The 21,753-nt window shown below is 37.6% G+C and overlaps 1 protein-coding gene across 1 annotated transcript in view; it reads left to right on the plus strand.

The window, feature by feature from the left end:
- The window catches only part of PLCL2 (phospholipase C like 2), a 192,555-nt gene that overhangs the window by 97,155 nt on the left and 73,647 nt on the right, over positions 1 to 21,753 (plus strand). The window contains exon 2 of the mRNA XM_003781727.2: positions 19,250 to 21,736. Within this exon, the coding sequence (XP_003781775.1) occupies positions 19,250 to 21,736 (2,487 nt within the window). The remainder of the gene's footprint in view (positions 1 to 19,249; positions 21,737 to 21,753) is intronic.

Genomic DNA, 21,753 nt, shown 5'->3' on the forward strand with positions numbered 1-21,753 from the left:
TTTGAGATGACTTGAGATATTAGGAAGTCGTAGATGGTCAATATCATATGTGTCACTAGACGAATAGGAGAGTAATGATGGCATGTGTGTATAAATACACTCAAGTTTTAACTTCAAATGAGAGCTACAATATAGGTGCATATGAACAGGCAGAGGGTAGGTGGTAACGGGCATGACTTGACCCCCAAAAAACCAATCAGTGGGAACAGCCCAGCCATCAGTGCTTCTTCCTTGCACCTTACCCACTTCCTTCAGCTCTGAGAACGAGAACACACATTTGCCCTCCAGCATTCCCCTTCTAACAACTGTACTCCCTTGTGAAGAGCTGCTTTACCATGCCTGCCCTCCACAGTCCTTACGACATCTCTCTGTCACATCCAGGAGATCATAACCCCATCAGCACCTCTTCTCCATTTGTGGGCTCTACAGGCATTGCCCTGAGATCTGTAGGAGGCCCAGAGTATGGAGGCATGAGCTGAGAATGGGGAGTCTGAATTAGTGTCCAAGGGGGTGTGATGAGCTCAGGCCAGAGCCAAGCAAAAGCAGGACTCTGCACAGAAAAGCAGGTGGTCACATGATGCTCCCCACAAGCTCCATGCCAATCAAAAGGAATTTCCATCCAAGAGCTAGCCATGGACTCAGTCCTAGCCAGGCAGGGTAGGGATTGAGTTAAGGGCCCAAGCCCCTGAAAGGGCAAAAGGTAGGGAGAACTGTAGCAATCTCAGGAAACAAACAAGAAGCTGTGTAAGGATTTGTTCGCCATGCCCAATGATACACATGGCTCCCTGTCCACTGGTTCAAGGCAGCAAGACTAAGCTAGACCTCACAAGCAGGTAGTGATGGGTTTCCAGCCTGGGTCGGATACAACAGGCTCCTGGTCAGAACAAAGTGAAACCTACAAGTGGATAGTGTCCAGACAGACTAGACCTGGCAACCCATCTATCAGGCAGGATGGGATATACTTTGGTTGTATTGCATTTCCAATGCATGGCCACTCTGTTAATAAGGTTACTTTCTAGCAGTGTGATCATATATTTCAGTTTGCCCGGGGTAGTCCTTGTGGCATATTAATGTCTACTTAAACTCTCATAGGTGTCCAGCCTAGATGTCATTTTATCTTGGAGGATATAGTCCAGCAGTCACTGGTAGTTTCAGTCATCCCTGTGGTCTGCTGCAGGGCTGGGACCTAATATGTTCCTTCTACCTCTCTAACCTTCTGTTGGGGCATTACTTCATTCCCAGGCTCTCCTTCCAGAGGTCTCCTCTCTGAGAAGCACAGAGTTGCATAATAGACTCAGGGTCAGCTTCCAAACTTGGGAACTAAAACCCTATTTAGAACTGGTGGTCTGTGTGGGACCTGACTCTTGGATTAAGGATAATATCCCGCATAATAAGAGGATTTAGTAATTAGTTTGCAAGTAGAATTTGTCCGTGTTTTTACTTCTGGATAACTTTAATGAAATAAAATACAATGTAATTAAACGTACCATTTGAAGCTTGTATTATAATACTTTTATATGTAAAATCTAAGCATGCTTTATAAATTCCTGCATTTCATTCTCACACCATCATCCTGAAGCATATTAACACAAAGCCCTTCTATTTCCAACCTTCAAAACTATAATTTGTGTTACATACTTCATAGGATTGCCTGAGCTTCTTGGTTTTTATAGTCTGTATAAAATGGCATAGAGGTCCTAGTAATAATATGTTCTGTGTTGGATTATTTAAAACATGAGCCAGGTTCAGGAAGCTGTATTTAGAGTGAATTTTTGTACCTGCTGCATGGAACTAATTGTACCTTTGCTACTAGTTAGTTTCTCTCAGTAGTTGAAACTTAGCTGGAAATAGTGACACAAGGTTCATTGAAGCAGTTAAATGGCTTTACTCACTGGCAGCACATGCCATTTAAAATGCATTAATGATGAGATTTTGCTAGTCTTTAAAACTGCTTTTCATTTAAGTTTGATGAGCTAATTAATTTGGAAGAGACTTGTGGTTTTAAAAAGGTATAAAGTGATTCAGGAAAATGGCAGAACTGGACCTTTTGTGATCCAAATTGGCATTGCTCTATCTTACAAATGCTCTAGATTAATTGCTCAACTCTTTTGGATTCCTGCCATGCAGGCATTGACATTTTTATTGATTTCTTAACCCAAGCATGACTTCTAATAAAAAAAAAAAATGGGGCTTACCGTGGTATGGCATAAAGTGGGTATATTTTGTCATGATGACTTATTAGCCAAGTAGATAAAAAGTCTGTGAAGACCTATCTGTGCCATTTCATAAGATATTTGTATTTGGAGATCTTTTCTTTGTACATAACATTTCTAAGCAGAAAAGCTTAGTGGTTTAAAGTTAATTTTATACAATGCATAAAATTTTGAGATAATTATATTAAATAACTTTTGAGAGCTAATTTTCAAGTATAGATTTCTGTCTGGTGTTTGACACAGTGATGCTACAAGTGGTAATTGTTGAGTTCATTCATTCATTCATTCATTCGGGGAATCAACAGATTGTTATATTAAACTACCATATACGTGTGTCCTTCAGTTCACTTTCTTTAGACTGTTAAGGCTGAAACAAACCAAATACCTACACATGTAGGGGTAGTGATTCTTAAAGTGGCAAAACAAGTCAGGTTTTTTCCATTTGTTGACCTTTTAAAACAGGTGGTGAGTTGTATTTGCACACAGAAGGTAAATGCACGTTTTTATCAGTTTTGTACATATTTGTACTTCTTCTGTCTGTGGCATGGGAACATGCACTCTCAGGCCATGGGGGCTGTCTCCAAGGCAGTGCTGACCCTCTCCCACAGAGCCTGGCGCCTTGCTCTCTGGTTGCCCAGAGCTCACACCCAGCCTCTGCTTACCTCCTGCCTGTTAGCCTGCCCCCAGCCCCATGAGCATCTCCAAACATCGCAGTCTCTTTCCTGCCCCTGTCCTCGCATTTGTTGCCTCTGAGTGGCCTTTCCTTCCTTTTTATTTTGTCAGGATCCAGCTCAGAAGTTACCTTTTGGGGAAAGCTAATGCTGATCCTGTCCCCTCTTGCTTTCCCCAGGCTTTGCCCCCTTCAAAGGTGTGTTCCCTTTCTCTTGTATTGTTAATTTTTCCTTTTTTACTAGATACGTCCCTTCAGCATAGAAATTTGCTCTGCTAGCTCCAATATGAACAAAGACACCCTCCCTAACTACCAATTCATTTTTCTGCTTCCTTCTTCCCAGAGCTGTCTACATTCTCTCTCCATTCTACACTTCTTTCAGTCTCCAGCTCACTCCAGAAGGCCTCTGACTTACCGTGAAACCACTCTTGCCAGGGTCACCAGGGAACTTGGTGTTGCTGAATTTCAAACACATCTCACTAGCTTAATGGAAGAGTCATGAAAGAGGACAAAAGGAACAGAAATATGAGAAATATGAGACATATTAAAAAGAAAAAGTAAAATGACAGATAGGAATCAAAATATATCAGTAACATTACATGTGTCAATTAAATATAATCAAAGGCAGAGACTAGCAGACTGAATTTTGAAAACGTGCAACTATGTGCTGTCTACATTTTAGATCAAAGGATACAAATAGGTGGAAAGTATAAGGATGGAAAAAGATAAATTGTGCAAACAGCAACCATAAGAATGTGCTTATTAATACTACAGAACTGTGTGCTTAAAAGTGGTTAAGATGGTATTTTGTAGTTTATCATAATTAAAACTTTTTTAATTCTGTGATTATTCTCCATATAATACATTAGAATCTAATATTCAAAGTTTTTTCTTTTAAACTGATTTGTTTTTAGCATTTGAGTTGTAGACTTTGAAAAGAAGGATCATGCTGCTAGAATTGGGTGCTATTTTTTTTCAATCAACAAGTATAATTCTTTTCTTTTTTTAATGAAGTATTGGACAACTCTATGTGTAATGTGGCATTAGGCTCAGTGGAGGACTCAGTAAGCAAATTCAGTAGAGTTTCTGTAATTTGACTGCCCAAAAGACTAACAAACTTGTCAACATACAGAAGTGGTCAACATCATGAACTAGGCCTACTGTACTGATCCGTAGATGTGGTACACATCATCTGGTCTATGAAAATTATGTCAACTTATGGAGGTGGTCAGTGTAGGAAGATGGCCAAGGTGGAGGTTTAAATGCAAGTAAAATTTTTAAAAGTGAACTTTGCCTCTTAGCAGTGTATGCTCTTGTTTGGGAAGGGAAGTTCACAGATTTTACAAACACTTGCTCTCTGTGATACGGGCTTTAAGCACAGATGGACTTCAGAAAAGAGAGGTTAGTCCACTGTCAGGTAATTGCAGAAGACTTCATGAAAGGCCTGGTATTTCAGTAAGACCTTGAAGATGGGACAGAATTTGTAGATATAGGGGTGGAGCAGAGAATCATACAAGCAGGGAGATAAGCACTGGTCCAGAAGTGGCTGATGAACCTACATATGTAACTGCAGGAAGTAGTGATCAGATGGAAAGATTTGTTATTAGGGAGAAATGGAAAACTAGGAGAATACAAGCTACCAAGAAGGTCCAGAAAATAAGGCAGAGGGGTCTGGACACAGGAAGCAGCATGAAAGGCAGCAGTATGTTCTTGACAAAGGTTCTACCTACTAGATTTTGGGAGCCCTGGTAGCAGGAGGCCACATGTGAGCTATGCTGCCAAGTGGTAAAGGACTTTAGAGCCAGACACCTGAGTTTCTGCACTTGGTTAGTTATCTACTTTTCCAAACCTTACTTCCCTCACCTGTAATAGAAGGTGAGCATATCAGAGTTGTCATGGGGATTAGAAAGAAATAAAACGTTCATCCAGTGCTTTAAGCACATGCACAGCATTCCGTCATAGGCAGAAACAGCTGTTGTTCCTTTATTGGTCAGAGTGGTATTGGGATAGTACTGCGTGTTGGGGTTACTACTCAGGGTCTGAGGAGATTGGGGCCTGCTGGTGGGCGAGTCTGACAACTGTGTGCTGCCCTGGTCTCAGTGCTTTCCTGGTGAGACCACTCTCTTTTCTCCCTTCCTCACTGCCCCCTCTGTACACCAGTAGGCAAGTTACCTCATCTCTCTCTGGATGGAAATCATGACACTCTAGCGACTCTGTAACTAGTAACTTGTGCTTTATGTAAGATGATTCCAAATTCCTAGGCCAGAAGACCAGACAGTGGGACCATGGGTGGCAATGGGTCAGTGAAGTCTGGAAGCTAGTCAGGGAGACAGGTGAGATTGCTTTTAGAGGAAAGGACTAAAAAAGTGATATGAGAGAGGGCCAATTTATTAATGTAAGTCAGAATACAGAGGATGCTTTTATTGAAAACTAAGTTAACAGATTTCTCTTCATTGCAGCCCCTTGGTAGCCAGTGAATGAACATTTGTTGGTTGCTAAAAACAATTATTTGGACATTGATTAGTATTGCTATAGAACTATAATTATTTGATTTTTGATAAATGTTATAAATAAAAATTTAATACTCAAAGGTCAAAAAATCTTAAATTTAATTATTGACTTGTCCTTGTACTATCCAATTTATCTTCATACTGTTATGCAACCAAAAGGCCTCTTGTACTGAGATTTTTGAAAAGTTCTTTTTGAGATGTTTGATACAAAGGTTATATAATCTGTTGCCTTTGAATTGAAGAAACTACAAAATTATTTCTGCTTCTTTTCAAAACAAATATACTTTACATAAGTGGTCATTTTGATTAAGCTAAAGAATGTATTTAATCTTTTTAAAAATGTATTTTGTCTTTCTGTTAATACCAAGTCAGTCATTGGCTTTATTAAGATTACCAGTTCATTGAAAGGAGTTACTGTTCTGACTGCCAACTGTGGTCCAGCCAGAGCCTATAGAAAACAAGATAAGGCCCATTCCTTTATTTATTTATTTTTCATTGTCTGTATTTTATTAATTTTTTTAATTAAATCTCTTAACACAATAATTAAGTGAATGAGATGAGGTATATATTAACCAGGTCCATTCCTTAAAAAGTTCATCTTCTACTTGAGGAGATAAGACTAAACTACATAAAACAATTAGAGAACTGAATAGGACTATAATTAAGAGTTAAATTACAGGGTAAAGACTAGAAATACTTAGGCGTTTAGAGAAGCACCAACTCGAGGGCTGAACTAGTTTGGGCCCCGGAAAGGCTTGGAACTTAAAAGAATATTTGTCAAAAGCTGAGTTTCTTTTTTATATAATTCATTATTTTTGTTTCTTTCCTTATTTTTCTGATCTAATTACCACCCCCACACAATAATTTCATATGCAAATAAACCAAAAGGCCCTAAGAAGAAGATTTTTCCTACAAGAAAGATAGAAAGAAAATAATAAACAAAGCTATTGCATAATAAATTGTTAGTGGGGCAACTCTCCTTAAAAATTTAATTTTAAAGTAATTATAGAATTATTAAAATTCCTGATTGAAAGAGCTACTGTTCTTCATTTTCTGTGGTGTATATGGCTCAAGGCAATAGCTGTACCTGCATACTAGCAGATCTCTATGGAAGCTAGATTCCTAGATCTGCTCCTGGATTGCTGCATTTTTCCCCTCAACCCAAGCCATGCCAGATTTGAAGATTAAAAAAAATGAGGAAAATACTTTACTTGGGAGGTAAGTGTCTCAAGAATGGAAAAGCAGGCATCCTGAATACTCAGTACTAATCTGAAAATAGTAGATCAACAGCTACAGGCCCACATGAGAGCAAAACACAATTAAATTCAAGAAGAGGGGAGATAGGAGGCCACTCAGTAAGTTCCCACCTATGGGGTGCAGTGTAGGGGTATATGGCACACTCCCTGGGTGAAGGACTCAACTATAGCTCAGACTTTGGACTTGACTTTACGAATGGAAATAATGTGAACTAATCATATGTACCCTCATAGTAACCTAAATTTTTTTTTAAAAAGGAGGAAAATAAATTCTTCCTCTAAAGCAGTGGTTCTCAAACTGTAGGTTGCAACCCACAGGAGCTGTATTAAAGGGTTGTGGCATTAGGAAGGTTGAGAACCACTGTTCTAAAGCTATCCTGAAATAGAGAGGAGCCAGAACAGTTTAAGGGGGAAAAATAGTGATTAAGAAGTTACTCTTAGAATTGATCCCATTTGGACCTGAGGTAACCATATTATATTATTCACTTGCATACCTTTTAAAGTACAATACAGTTTACTTGACACTTATTCACAAAGTTATGTAACCACATCTTGAAATAGCTCTGTAGTATAGGAAGTCAGCACATGCTGTACTGCTTTGAATATGAAATTATCATATACACAGTTGAAAAGTGCATTTCAACTGGGAAATGCACTACATCAAGCCATTTTAAGGACCATTATTATAGATCATAAATTAAAATTCACTGGCATCAACATTTTCACTGGGATGTAAAGTATCACTACCATAATTTATAGGAACTCAGGGCTTATTGTTTTTCATTACTGGAGAAAAATGATGAATTTTATTGCAGTTTACACTGGATACAGATATAGATTATAGCTTTGTAAATTTACTTGGAACAAATATTTTAGTAGTAGTGAAAATATTTTCTCAAAAGAGTCTTATCATGAAAGTGGTATTATTTCATTATGATTCTCTGATTTCACAATTAAAGACCCCATTGTTTTAAAGGCAGGTGTAACCCATTACTTTGAATTATTTGGAAGCTTTAACTTGATCTTAAAAGCTTCATTTTACAAAAATTGGAAGTCTGTTTTCTTTTCATGTAGTTGTTCTGGTTACTGTATGTTTATCTACACTACAAAAAAAAAAAAAGGAATGTGAAGTAGAAGATACCAGATGAATAATTCCAATCACAAAGTTCCTTGCTTAAGTGAGGTCATTTCCTTATTTTTTAGACAAAAATATGATGAGGATTATGAGGATCATTGCTTCAAATTTATACTCATGTGAATCCTTACACATGAGTTAAATTGTAATTTTAATTAAATTGATGGGATTTAAAATTAGCACAAGACTTGAGAAATGGTTTACTTATTTTGTCCTCTAGGCATGTGGGGATGCAGCCTTGTGAAGCTTTATTTTGAGAGGACATCTGACTATCTTTGAGAGTTTCCCAATATATCTTGGGCATTATATCCATTTAGTTGTACCCAGAAGCTCTATGGTTGCATTAAGTAGTGGCATCAGTTAAACAAAATTCAGAGGGAATGACGTTCATTTTGTTTTTTCTGGGGTAGGATTAACTTTCCACAAATCCTAAGTGATCAGAAGATTGCAGTTATGCATTTAAGATGGTATTTCTTTTTGTTTTTCTTTCATGAAGAAAGAGTCTCAGTCTAGAGTGTATTTATTTAACAGGATCTAATGTAGAGTGTACAATAATCCAGGCAGCATTTGAGGCACTTTACAAATATGAACTCATTTTATCATTATACAACCCTACTATGTAGGTTCTATAAATAACACATCAAGCGTAGGTATCATTTTGCTGCTTATTTTACAAGTGAGAACACTGCGGCACAGAGGACGTGTAGTGCCAGCTCACATTTTGTGGCCCATAGTACTTCTAGAAAATTTATAAACTGTTGAATTTTGTTATACCTTGGTGTAAAGAAAACCAATTCAGAGCTATCAGTGAGTTCTATCTGTGATTGATTCTGCTGTTTTTATTAATAAAATTCTGTTACTTATAGCTTTAAATTATGTAGTTCCTTTCCTTCCTTGTCTCTCAGTTTGTTATTTCTCTTTTGCACAGCTTTAAAATTTCCTTCATGAGCCTGTAAAACCTTTATCCTCTGCCTTTAATATTTAAGGTTGACATTCTTTCTTAGGAAACGCTAATCTTTTTTTTTTTTTTCCTTCTACAGTTGATGTTAATAAGGCTATGATTCTAAATCTCTTAGAGCAGTGGTTCTCAACCTTCCTAATGCCGCGGCCCTTTATACAGTTGCTGTGGGACATCACCCACAGGTTGAGAGCTGCTGTCTTAGAGGAAGGAAAGTTTGCAAATTGTTCACCGTCTGTGGAGTCTCTGAAACCCACATGTGACCCCCTACAGACTAATGTCTAGGTTAGGGACACCTTTGTTTTGGGAAATGGGGAAATTTAGGAACTATAGTTCTTTTAAAAAGAGTAACTTTTCCTGTAAAGCTATTCATTATATGTAGTACATTTGCAAGCTGGTGGTCAAATAGACAACCTGTATTAGATATAACTGAATAATCTGTAATTCAGTTTAAAATTTTTAACTGAACTATGTAATTCTTTTCAAATTTATTTTCAGTATTTTTTCAGTTAACATAATAATTCTACATATTTATGGGGTACATATGATAATTTGATACATGCATTCAACATATACTATAATGATCAAATCAGGATAATTGGGACATCCATCACCTCAACTATTTCCATTTATAATTTCTTTGTGTTGAGAACATTCCAAATCTTCTCTTCACTTTTAAAATATGTAATAAATTATTGATAACTATAGTCATCTTACCGTGCTGTCAACACTAGAACTCATTCTTTCTATCTGACTATATTTTTGTACCCATTACCAAACCTCTTTTCATTCTCCCCTCCTTCCTACTCTTCCTATGTGCTGGTAACCACCGTTCTACTTTCTATCTCCATGAGATCTACTATTGTAGCTCCCACATATGAGTAAATACATGGAATGTTTGTCTTTCTGTGCCTGACTTACTTCACTTAACATAAGGTCCTCCAGTTTCATCCATGTTGCTGCAAGTGACAGGATTTCCTTCTTTTGTGTGGCTCAATAGTATTCCATTGTGTACATATGCCAAATTTTTTTCTTTATTTATTCATCCATTGAAGAACTTTAGGTTGATTCCATATCCTGGCTATTCTGAATGGTGCTTTGATAAACATGATTGTATATATAACTATCTTTTCAATCTACTGAGTTCCTTTCTTTCGAATATACACTAAGCAGTGGGGCTTGCTAGATCATATGGTAGTTCTATTTTTAGTTTTCCATGCTATTTTGCATAATGGCTATGTTAATTTACATTCCCAGCAACAGTAGATAAGAGTTCTCTCTTCTCTGCATCAGCACCAGCATCTGTTACGTTTTGTCTTTTTGATAATAACCATGCTAACTAGGGCGAGATGATATCTCATTGTGATTTTGATTTGTATTTTCCTGATGCTTAGTGATGTTGAGCTTTTTTTTTTTTTTTCATATTACCTTGTGGCCTTTTGTATGTCTTCTTTTGAGAAATATCTATTCAGATCAGATGCTTACTTGGATTTTTCCCATTGAATTTTTTATATATTCTGTATATTAGATCTTTGTCACATAAATGATTTTTTACAAACATTTTTTCTCTTTCAGAAGGTTGTCTCTTTATTCTGTTGATTTTTTTTTTCCTTTGCTATGTAGAAGCTTTTTAAATTAATAGAGTCCCACCTGCCTATTTTTGTTTATGTTGTCTGTGCTTTTGAAGTCTTGGCCATAAAATCTTAGTCTAGACCAATGTTCTGAAGCGTTTCCCCAGTGTTTTCTTCTGTTAGTTTTATATTTTCACGTCTTACATTTAAGTCTTTGATCCATTTTGATTTGATTTTTGTCTGTGGTGAGAGATAGGGGTCTAGTTTTATTCTTTCCAAATAGATATCCAGTTTTCCCAGAACCATTTATTGGAGAGACTATCTTTTCTCCAATGCATGTTGTTGGTAACTTTGTCAAAAATGAGTTGGCTATAAATCCATGGATTAATTTTAATTCTGTATTATGTTCCATTGGTCTATGTGTCCATTTTTATGCTAGTACCATACTGTTTTCGTTACTACAGCTTTTAGTGTATTTTGAAGTTAGGAAATGTGATGCCTCCAGCTTTGTTCTTTATGTGCAGGACTGGTTTGGCTATTCAGGATCTGTTGTGGTTCTAGATTAATTTTAGGATTGTTTTTCCTAATTCTGTGAAGAATGCCATTACTATTTTGGTAGAGATTATATTAACTCTGTAGATAGGTTTGGGTAGTATGGACATTTTAACAATATTAATTCTTCTAATCATAAACATGGGACATCTTTCCATTTTTTGTGTGTCTTCTTCAATTTCTTTCATTAGCATTTTGTAGTTTTCATTGCAGAGATCTTACACTTCTTCTGTTAAATTTATTCCTAGCTATTTTTTTTTGTAGCTATCACAAGTGTGATTGCTTTTTGATTTCTTACTCAGTTTGTTTACCTTTGGTGTATAGAAATGATGTCATCGCTTATATGTTTATTTTGTATCCTGCAAACTGAATTTGTTTATTAGCTCTGTCTTTTGGTGGAGTCTTTAGGGTTGGGTATACATCATGTTACCTACAAATGAGGACAGTGTGACTTATTCCTTTCCAATTTGGATGCTTTTCATTTTTATCTCTTGCCTAATTGCTCTGGCTAAGACTTTCAGTACTATGAATAAAAGAGGTGAAAGTGAGCATTCTTATCTTGTTCTAGGTTTTAGAGGAAAGGTTTTCAATTTTTCCCCATCACCTGAACTTTAATGGTGTTTTTTCTTTTTTCTCCTTCTACGTAACTGTATGTACTTTTTCTTTATTTCAAATTAATATTAGGATGAACTTTATTTTTTGTGTTTCTTTGTATGTAACTTTCTTTTTTCTGTGGCTACCTTAAAGATTTTTTCTTTATATTTGATTTTCCACAATTTAACTATAATATATCAAGGTGAGTATGTGTGTAAGTGTGAGAGATGCTGCTTGTTTGAGCTTCTTAGATGTAATTTTGGAATATTCTAGGATGGTTCAAATACATCTTTTACCCTTTTATTTCACTTTATTATCTCTCTCATTTTTCCTACTGAGATTCCATTTTCACATATGATAGACAAAAACTCTTGGATGCTCTGTTCTGTATTTTTTTTCCACTCGTTTGTTCACTGTATTTTTAGTTCAGATAATTTCTATTGACCTATTTTCAAGTTTGCTGATTCTTTCCTTGGCTATGTTTAGTTTGCTTATTAGCCTATCAAGGGAATTCATCCTCTCTGATATTGTGTGTGGGGGGGATTAAATAGCATTTCCATTGAATTATTTTTTATATGTAATTTCCAAATTTCTGTGGAAATGAGCCATCTGATCATATATATCATCTACTTTTTCCACTAGATCCTTTAACATGTTAATCATAGTTGTTCTTAGTGCTCATCTAATAGTTCCAGCATCTGGGTCACCTTGGGGTCTGGCTCTATTGATTGCTTCATCTCTTGACAATGGATTTTTTTTCTTACTTTATTTTGTGTGTGTGTATCCTGTAATTTTTACTGAATGCTAGATATGCACACATCATGTTTAATAGAGACTAAAGTAAATAATATTTATGCTCAGAAATGGTCATGCCTCTTCTTCTTCCAGGTCATTAGTTTTAGAGAAGTTGGGTCAGTAATTGAGCCAGGGTTGGGTTTTGAGTTTTTGTTGTTAGCTTCAGTGTACCACTGTCTTTCAACTGTGAATATGTGTGTCAGAGAGGGGTTTTCCCATGCTCTTGTCCCATGTCTAGTGGTAGTATGCTTGTTGTTCAGCGCTGGGCTCCTGGTAGAGTCAGGACGAATCCTTGGTTATGCTTGTCCAGTTTCAGTCTTAGGTAACCCTGTACACTTACACCTCAGGGGTGGGCCTCTTGGTATTCCTGCCCTGCTCCCTGTGGAACCCAAACTCTACCTGTATTTGCATTGAGTTTGGGCAGGAGATAGTTTTCTGCCACTTCCCTAGTCATAGCAGAGCTCTGCTTTATGTGGTGTAGACTAAAAGATTCTACTTCCCTCTAGATAAAATCCTTCTAAAGGTAGGTGGATTTTGTTTCTGCCCTTCTAGTGGCCCTAGGAGAAAGAGGACTAGTCCTTCTCTCAGGGTATAAGGCTTTTGCTTCTTATGAGAGGTGGGCAGGGGAAGCAGGCAGGGTTTCATGCTATCACACAGTGTCGGCCAGTACCTCCTGCATTCCTGTGCCTAGGAGAGGGGCTCTCTCCTGCTCTCCCAGTTTTTCTTAGGAGCACCCAGGGAGAAGACATACAAATGAGTGCAAACTCTTCCTATGTATAGGGAATCCCAGTTACTCTGAACTGATATCCTAGCCCATAGCCCACCCTTTTGTCTTGAGGGAATGTTTAACATTGTAGCTGATTTCTTCTTACCTGCTTCTATGGTGGCCATTCCTCTTCTAGTGCTCTACCAAACCGAAAACTGTTTCTCCTTGATGGGGTTTGTCACTCTTTGGAATTCAATTCCCTTTGTTGCCTTGTGACCAAGGCTATCTGATGGGTATGAGAAAAGTTATGATTTTATAGGTTTGTTATTAGGATGGGAATGTCATTCTCTTTTGACTTTTTGTATTCTAAGTCACTGTCTAAACTGTACTTTTTCCCTTCATGACTGTTAGTGATTCCAAGCAATGGGCTCACTCCTAGACATGCATAGAAGCCAATACAATGGCACCAGCTTTGGAGAAAAGAAAAGGTTTTATTACAAGTCAACTGGCAAGGAGACAGAAGACTGTGCTCAAATCTGTCTCCCTGAACTTGGGTCTGGGGGTAGGTTCTATAGACAGAAGGTAACTATGGAGAAAGAGGAAATACACCAAGGCGTGATCTGATTGGGTCATGCAAAGAGGTGATGACGTGTCCTTGGCTCTAAAGTTCATGCTTCCACAAATCAGGGCACCCATCCCTTCTTAATTCAGTCCTTATTCTTAGGTTCTGCCTGTGGTTTGGCTTTTTCATTCTAGCTGGCTCCAGGGTTACCAGTCAAACACACTCGGTTCATCTGAACGTACTCAAGTTATGTGACCTGCAACCCAGGGCTCCTTTGGACTGAAAAACAATTCATTATTTTATTACATTTTGTTACTGACAGAGTCAAACGTGGACTAAACTTGTTTGGCAGTTGCATTAGGTCACCCATGGGTCCCTAAGCCATTAGCAGATCTGTGCCTTTACAGACTTCTTGTCAAACATAGGTGGCAGTGAGCTTTTGGAATATAGTACAGGGCATCAGAGAAGGACTCCAGGGAGGAGAACATCCACGGGCCCAGTAGCTTTCTATGACTTACAACAAAGGGCCCTCCACAAGAGCAAGAGGCAGCATTTTGCCATACCTAGCTTTTCTTCAACTTATATTTTTCAGTTCATTTTATTTCATAAAATGACCTTCAGAGTGACTGTTTCCTTTTTTTTTTTTCTTTTGGCTCATCTTGGAAAGCACATCAAAGTTTTAAAGATGTGTGGAACCCCTGCAAGGTAACCCTGATGTGATGTGCCTAGCATGACTTATTCCTTCAATTCAGTGTTACTGTTATTGAGCAGAAGAAAGGTGAGGCTTTCCTGTGCTCATTTAATGGGTTTCAAGTTCTTTCTTAGGATGTTTTGTTTTGGTTTGTAAAATATAGAAATTTCTTTAACCTAGTGATTCTCAACTCTCTTTAATTCTAGACCCCCTCTGATAAACATGAAAACTCTGTACCATTCTTTATTGTTATTTATAATTCAAATTAAATAACTTGACTGAAAACAAAACACAGGGATAAGTGGCTGCTTTGTTTGCATACCTCACCCCTTCCCCCATTCTAATAAGTCCCCATTAAGAACTCAGAATCGCTGGCTAGACTTGTTCATTATTTTGCCAGAGTATTGAATCTGGATATTGAGTCATCGTTTTCTCATGATGGGTATTAAGGAATAATCAGAAAACAGAAGACATGAATATAAATTCTATGGAAGAAGAAGTTAACAGCATTTATTAATAAGAGCCTCTTAGAAGAGGAAAATACAGGAGAGAAAATGTTTTGAATAAATAATGACTGAGAAATTCCTAGAATTAGATAAAGATACAAAATCTCAGATTGAATTGTGTATACAGTGAAGGGAGTTTTTTTTTTTTTTTTTTTGAGAAAAAGTCTTACTGTGTCACCCTCGGTAGAGTGCTGTGGCATCACAGCTCACAGCAATCTCAAACTTCTGGGCTTAAGCAATTCTCTTGCCTCAGCCTCCCAAATAGCTGGGACTATAGGTGCCCACCATAATGCCTGGCTATTTTTTGTTGAACTTGTCATCATTGTTGTTTAGTTGGCCTTGGCTGGGTTCAAACCCACCATAACTACTGTTCTACGGGCGCCAAGTGAGTGAAAGGAGTTCTTAGGAGGAAACTTCTGGCTTTAAAATTATTGATCAGGGCCAGGCATGGTGGCTCACATCTGTAATCCTAGCTCTGTGGGAGGCTGAGGCAGGATTGGTTGAGGTCAGGAGTTTGTTGGAGACCAGCCTGAGCAAGAGTGAGAATTTGTCTCTACAAAACATAGAAAAATTAGTCAAGTGTAGTGATGAACACCTGTAGTCCCAGCCACTGGGGAGACTAAAGCAAGAGGATTGCTGGAGTCTGGAGTTTGATGTTGCAGTGAGCTATGATGATGCCACTGTACTCTAGCCCAGGAGACAGAGAAGACCCTATCTCAACAACAACAACAAAAGTTGATCAGAAAACAGAAAGCGTTATTGAGGAATAATTGAACAGGAAATGGAAATAAGTAAGTTTTGAAATATAGGAAAAATACAGTTGGAAACAGGAGATAATTTTCTTCCAACAAGACATTAACTATCTGTGTACTCTTAACAAGACTACTACTCCTGGAATCAATTTCCTCTTCCCCAGAGCACTTTGTCACCCACAGAAGAAGTGAGGCCCACATATTTGTTACCTCATTTTAGGGTGAGAAATTATGAAATTGCACATGCCCTTTTATGAAATTATTACCACTTAGATAGCTGAGATGCTTAATTTTAGTGGCCTTCTATTTTTAATGACAACCTTCTATTAAAGTAGACAGTTTTATTAGAAATACGAATACTTTTCCATAGGGCTCAATATGGCTGCTTCCATTTTTAATGTATAAATATTTTTGTTCTTCCTGAATTTGCTATGGTGCAGAAGTTTCCTTAGCCTCTTTCTAGTTTGTTGCTTTACATGAAGTCATTCCTGGTACAAAATTTTTATTCTGTAATGAAATGTTGGTTAATCTATAAATGAATCTTTAAGTTTCTTTCCATTTGTAAATTTTATGATTTTTTTAATCAAGAAATAAGAAAATTCACAATTGGCATAGAGCTGGGGTTTTATAGAAGCTAATTTTTTTCCAGTTTGGATGTGTTTGGTGTTTTTCCTCTTAACGTTACTAAGTTCTAATAGATAGCAGAACTGTACCAGTTGACACAGTTTATGTTTTATTGCATTTGTGCCTCAGAAGCCCTAGATGGTGACTACCTGCAATATCACAGCCAGCTCTGAGAAATTATTTATTCTATTTTTAAAGTTTTTTGAGGCACCTTCATTTTAGCAGAAACCTGCATTTTCTTCCTCTACTTTGAGATGGGTAGTGCAAGTAATATGCATTTAGTGTTCTTTTAGTTTTAAAAAAAATTACATATAGCAGGTATGGTTCAAGTGCTTTTCCTTGTTAATTTTGACCTACATTATACAGCAACAAAGAAAATAGATTTGCTACTGACCAGCTGTTTGGCTGGAAGGCAAGTACTTGATCGCTGCTGGGCTGAGGAAATAAAGCCAGGTTGAAATGAGTAGGAATAGGATAAAGTTTCTAGGAATTAGGCAATTGGGGCACAGTTTCCTGCTATTGAACCCCAATCCTCCTTCCCTCTCACACAAATGCTTCTGTCCTCCCCTTCCTTCACTCTTGGCTATAGGGGACCAGCTTGTTTCTCTTCTCAGATCCACCTGCTCTCCTAGCCAGCAGTTCTGGTCCATGCAGTGATGAATGCAGGTTCACACCTGTTGTCTTCCTTGTTGGTCTCTAAAGCAAGCATACTCTATTAGTGTTTTCTAACTTTACCTGCTAGTGAAGAGAGAGAAACAGATCTTTTCATTCAGGCCTTGGTGTGCTATGAAGAGGGAGATGGTTCTCAACCCAGGAAATCTCTGGTAAGGGTCATCCCTGCCATTATTTCATCAGCCAGTGTTTGGGTGACCATCATGTTCATGTGTCTGCAATCAACGACCAGAGTCACCAGCCAAAGTGTGGGCTGGTTTGTGAAAACTGAGGCAATATTTTTAAAGTCACAGAATGGTGTTTAAGCTGCTTTCCCACAAATATGGATATATAAGTCTGTGTGTGTGTTATCAACCTACTTTGTTATTAGGTTTCTTCCCTCTGAACAATAAAGAAATTTACAAATTTGAAATGTATCATTTGTAACAAATTAGAAAGTGTTGTAAAATATTAATCATTATGTAAAAGTAACAGTAAGAAGTCATAATGTTTAAAAAATATTATGTATTTTTTAATGGATCAATGGATAAACAACTCCATTTTTTTCATGACTTTTTTTACTAGTAGAACCTTTGAGATACAATTTATAAAGATTATAAAATTCCTTTACTGGATGAGTTGCTATCTTTATTAAAGGTAGATTTGTCTTTTTAAAATTCAAGACATCATTCATTCTGAAAAATAGGAAGTTTATGCATTCCTCTTGTGTCCTTATTCATGGCTTATTACAAATTTAATTTCATGCTAACTCACTTGAATAGACAGAATGCAGTCTGTGCTTTAGGGATCTAGAATGCCTATAAGTAATGTATCTTATAGATAAAATTGCCACAGTCTTTATGTCTTTTCGCTTTATTGTTCTGAGGATAAAACTGTAAAGAAATATTCTGCCTATGTATTTGATGTTTTATTGTGGCACTCAGATCACAAAGCCTCTATGGTTCATTTTGAAACTTTGAGGGAAATGATACCCATATGATTTAAAGTTTAAGTTTAATTATCTTCTGCAAATTGCTTTTGGAAGTATAGGTCGTCAAGAAGTAAAAGTGGTTTTAAATTTCAGACATAGAGGATAGCATAATAACTTTTTTAAAATATGGAGAAGACTTTATTTAAAATAGATTGTATCCAGAGCAGGAAAATTAAATCACCTTCATATAACAGTTTCCAATGGTCTTTTCCTTATTTTTGTATAATCCTAACACTCATCCCTGCTCCTTATTTATGAATCCAGTGACTTACAGAAACTTTATTACTGATTTCATACACCTCCTGAAAGGCAATATCATGTTTTAGATTAAAATTGTGAAAGATGTATTAGGGTCATTGAGCAATTTTTTTCCCCAAATAATTAAGGTGTCTGTACAAGGAAAGGCCTAAGTAAACACATAGATGAGGATGGCAGCCCTTTAGGAGGGAACATGTTGCATTAGGCCACAAAGTTAAGGAGTGAGTGATTGGTGATGCAGACTTCTTTGGAAATAGGTGCTGCCAAAAGTTTTTCACTTAGTAGTGTTAATAATCTATTAATATTGGAAATACTTAGGCAATAGTGTTCTAAGCATTAGCCTAGTGCATAGCAGTAGCTTTAATAACTCCAACTGAAGTATAATTTTAGAAGCACCTGCTACTGTAATCTAGGTTTTCTTCTCAAACTTAATATAACTGCAACAGTAAAACTGTATCTCTCTGAAGTATTTAGGACCATGCCTAATCTCTAAGGAGATGCTGAAAAGCTAGGAATTTCTGCTGGAATTCCAGTGTCTACCCATTTAATACACACTTGAATAGTTTGTACTTAGCTGTTTCTAGTCATTTGGTATATCTAGTTTACAGAAATAGCCCAAACATCTTAGTAAGCCCAAGTGGTCAGGAAATGGTTTTCAGATTTTAGTGTGCATTTCCCTCATGTGGAGTGCTTCCTAGAATGCAAATTCCTAGGCACCACCTCCAGAGATCTGATTCTATGAGTGTAGAAATCTGCTTTTTAACCAGGTAACTGAGATGACTGTGAGGCAAGTGGTCTAGTGACAATCCTTTGAGAAACACTGGTATAGGAAATATATGTACAAACAGAACCTGCTCTGGGAGTATCTGACCTGTGCAATTGCACAGGCTCCACACTCACTTGAAGCCCTGGGCCTTGCCCTGGGCTTAATGCTCTTCTGTCACTTTCACCAGGAGCTCTGCAGTTTCATTTTTCCCTGAGCCCAGAAAATTATGTTGCCAGTTCTGTGAGATACGTATGTTACTGAAATTGTGTTTCTGGACAAAAATGACTTTTAAGTATTCAGTAATTATTTCTTACCTGTTGGTATTAGGCTGTCAACTCCAGTGCCACTTCTGAGTTTTAGGGATGAATGAGTATGATTCATTCTAATAGTATGATTTTTTTTTTCCAAGATAGTTAAATTTTATTCCTAGTCTTGAACATAGAAACCTATGTTTATGTTATTCTAATATGTTATCTTTTTTCTCCTAGGATGGTACAAAACAGAAAAGGGAACGGAAAAAGACAGTCTCGTTCAGCAGCATGCCTACAGAGAAGAAAATTAGCAGCGCAAGTGACTGTATCAATTCAATGGTTGAGGGTTCAGAACTCAAAAAGGTTCGCTCCAACTCTAGAATTTATCATAGGTACTTTTTACTGGATGCCGACATGCAGAGCCTGAGATGGGAGCCATCTAAGAAGGATTCTGAGAAAGCCAAGATTGATATTAAATCCATCAAGGAAGTGAGAACAGGGAAAAATACAGACATATTCCGCAGCAATGGCATTTCTGATCAGATATCTGAAGATTGTGCATTTTCAGTGATATATGGAGAAAATTATGAGTCACTTGATTTGGTTGCTAACTCTGCAGATGTTGCAAACATCTGGGTTACAGGACTGCGGTACCTAATCTCTTATGGAAAACATACACTTGATATGTTAGAAAGTAGCCAGGACAACATGAGGACTTCTTGGGTTTCACAAATGTTTAGTGAAATTGATGTAGATAACCTTGGACATATAACTCTGTGTAATGCTGTGCAATGTATCAGAAACCTCAATCCTGGTTTAAAAACGAGCAAAATTGAGCTTAAGTTCAAAGAATTGCACAAATCAAAGGACAAAGCTGGTACTGAAGTCACAAAGGAAGAATTTATTGAGGTTTTCCATGAGCTTTGTACTAGACCTGAAATTTATTTTCTTTTAGTTCAGTTTTCAAGCAATAAAGAATTCCTTGATACCAAGGACCTTATGATGTTTCTTGAGGCAGAACAGGGTGTGGCACATATAAATGAGGAAATAAGCCTTGAAATTATTCACAATTATGAGCCATCCAAAGAGGGCCAGGAAAAGGGCTGGCTCTCCATAGACGGGTTTACTAACTACCTTATGTCACCTGACTGTTATATATTTGATCCTGAACATAAGAAGGTCTGTCAGGATATGAAACAACCTCTGTCTCATTACTTTATAAACTCATCTCATAATACATACTTAATAGAGGATCAATTCCGAGGTCCCTCTGACATCACAGGATATATTCGAGCTCTTAAAATGGGTTGTCGGAGTGTGGAATTAGATGTATGGGATGGGCCAGATAATGAGCCTGTAATTTACACAGGCCACACCATGACCTCTCAGATAGTCTTCCGGAGTGTCATTGATATTATTAACAAGTATGCATTCTTTGCTTCAGAGTATCCTCTTATCTTGTGTTTAGAAAATCACTGTTCAATTAAACAACAGAAGATAATGGTTCAGCACATGAAGAAAATATTAGGAGACAAGCTCTATACAACATCACCCAATGTTGAGGAATCTTATCTGCCATCCCCAGATGTCCTGAAAGGGAAAATACTAATTAAAGCAAAGAAGCTGTCCTCAAATTGTTCTGGGGTAGAAGGAGATGTTACTGATGAAGATGAAGGAGCAGAAATGTCTCAGAGGATGGGAAAAGAGAACGTGGAACAACTCAACAGTGTGCCTATGAAGCGATTTCAGCTTTGTAAAGAACTTTCTGAACTGGTCAGCATCTGTAAGTCAGTTCAGTTCAAAGAATTTCAGGTGTCATTTCAGGTCCAGAAGTACTGGGAAGTTTGTTCATTTAATGAAGTGCTTGCCAGCAAATACGCCAATGAAAATCCAGGGGACTTTGTAAATTACAACAAACGTTTTCTTGCTAGGGTTTTTCCTAGTCCAATGAGAATTGACTCTAGTAACATGAATCCTCAAGATTTTTGGAAATGTGGTTGCCAAATTGTAGCCATGAACTTTCAGACGCCAGGACTGATGATGGACCTGAATATTGGCTGGTTTAGGCAGAATGGAAACTGTGGCTATGTCCTCCGGCCGGCCATCATGAGAGAGGAGGTCTCCTTCTTCAGTGCCAATACAAAAGACTCTGTCCCAGGAGTCTCACCTCAGCTTCTTCACATTAAAATCATCAGTGGGCAGAACTTTCCCAAGCCTAAAGGATCAGGTGCCAAAGGTGACGTGGTAGATCCTTATGTCTACGTGGAAATCCATGGGATCCCTGCTGACTGTGCAGAACAAAGGACAAAAACGGTGCACCAGAATGGAGATGCTCCCATTTTCGATGAAAGCTTTGAATTTCAAATCAACCTACCTGAACTGGCCATGGTGCGCTTTGTCGTGCTGGATGATGATTACATCGGGGATGAATTTATCGGCCAGTACACAATTCCCTTTGAATGTTTACAGACGGGCTACCGGCATGTCCCCCTGCAGTCCCTGACTGGAGAGGTTCTCACACATGCTTCTTTGTTTGTCCACGTGGCTATCACTAACCGAAGAGGAGGGGGGAAACCTCATAAAAGGGGCCTTTCTGTGAGAAAAGGGAAGAAATCCAGAGAATATGCATCTTTGAGAACGTTGTGGATTAAAACTGTAGATGAGGTGTTCAAGAACGCCCAGCCCCCTATCCGGGATGCCACCGACCTGAGAGAGAACATGCAGGTGTGTGCTCCTGTTTA

The sequence above is a fragment of the Otolemur garnettii genome, unplaced genomic scaffold, assembly GCF_000181295.1.
Source record: "Otolemur garnettii isolate 467f Iridium unplaced genomic scaffold, OtoGar3 scaffold00002, whole genome shotgun sequence".
NCBI classification, from domain to species: Eukaryota; Metazoa; Chordata; class Mammalia; order Primates; family Galagidae; genus Otolemur; species Otolemur garnettii.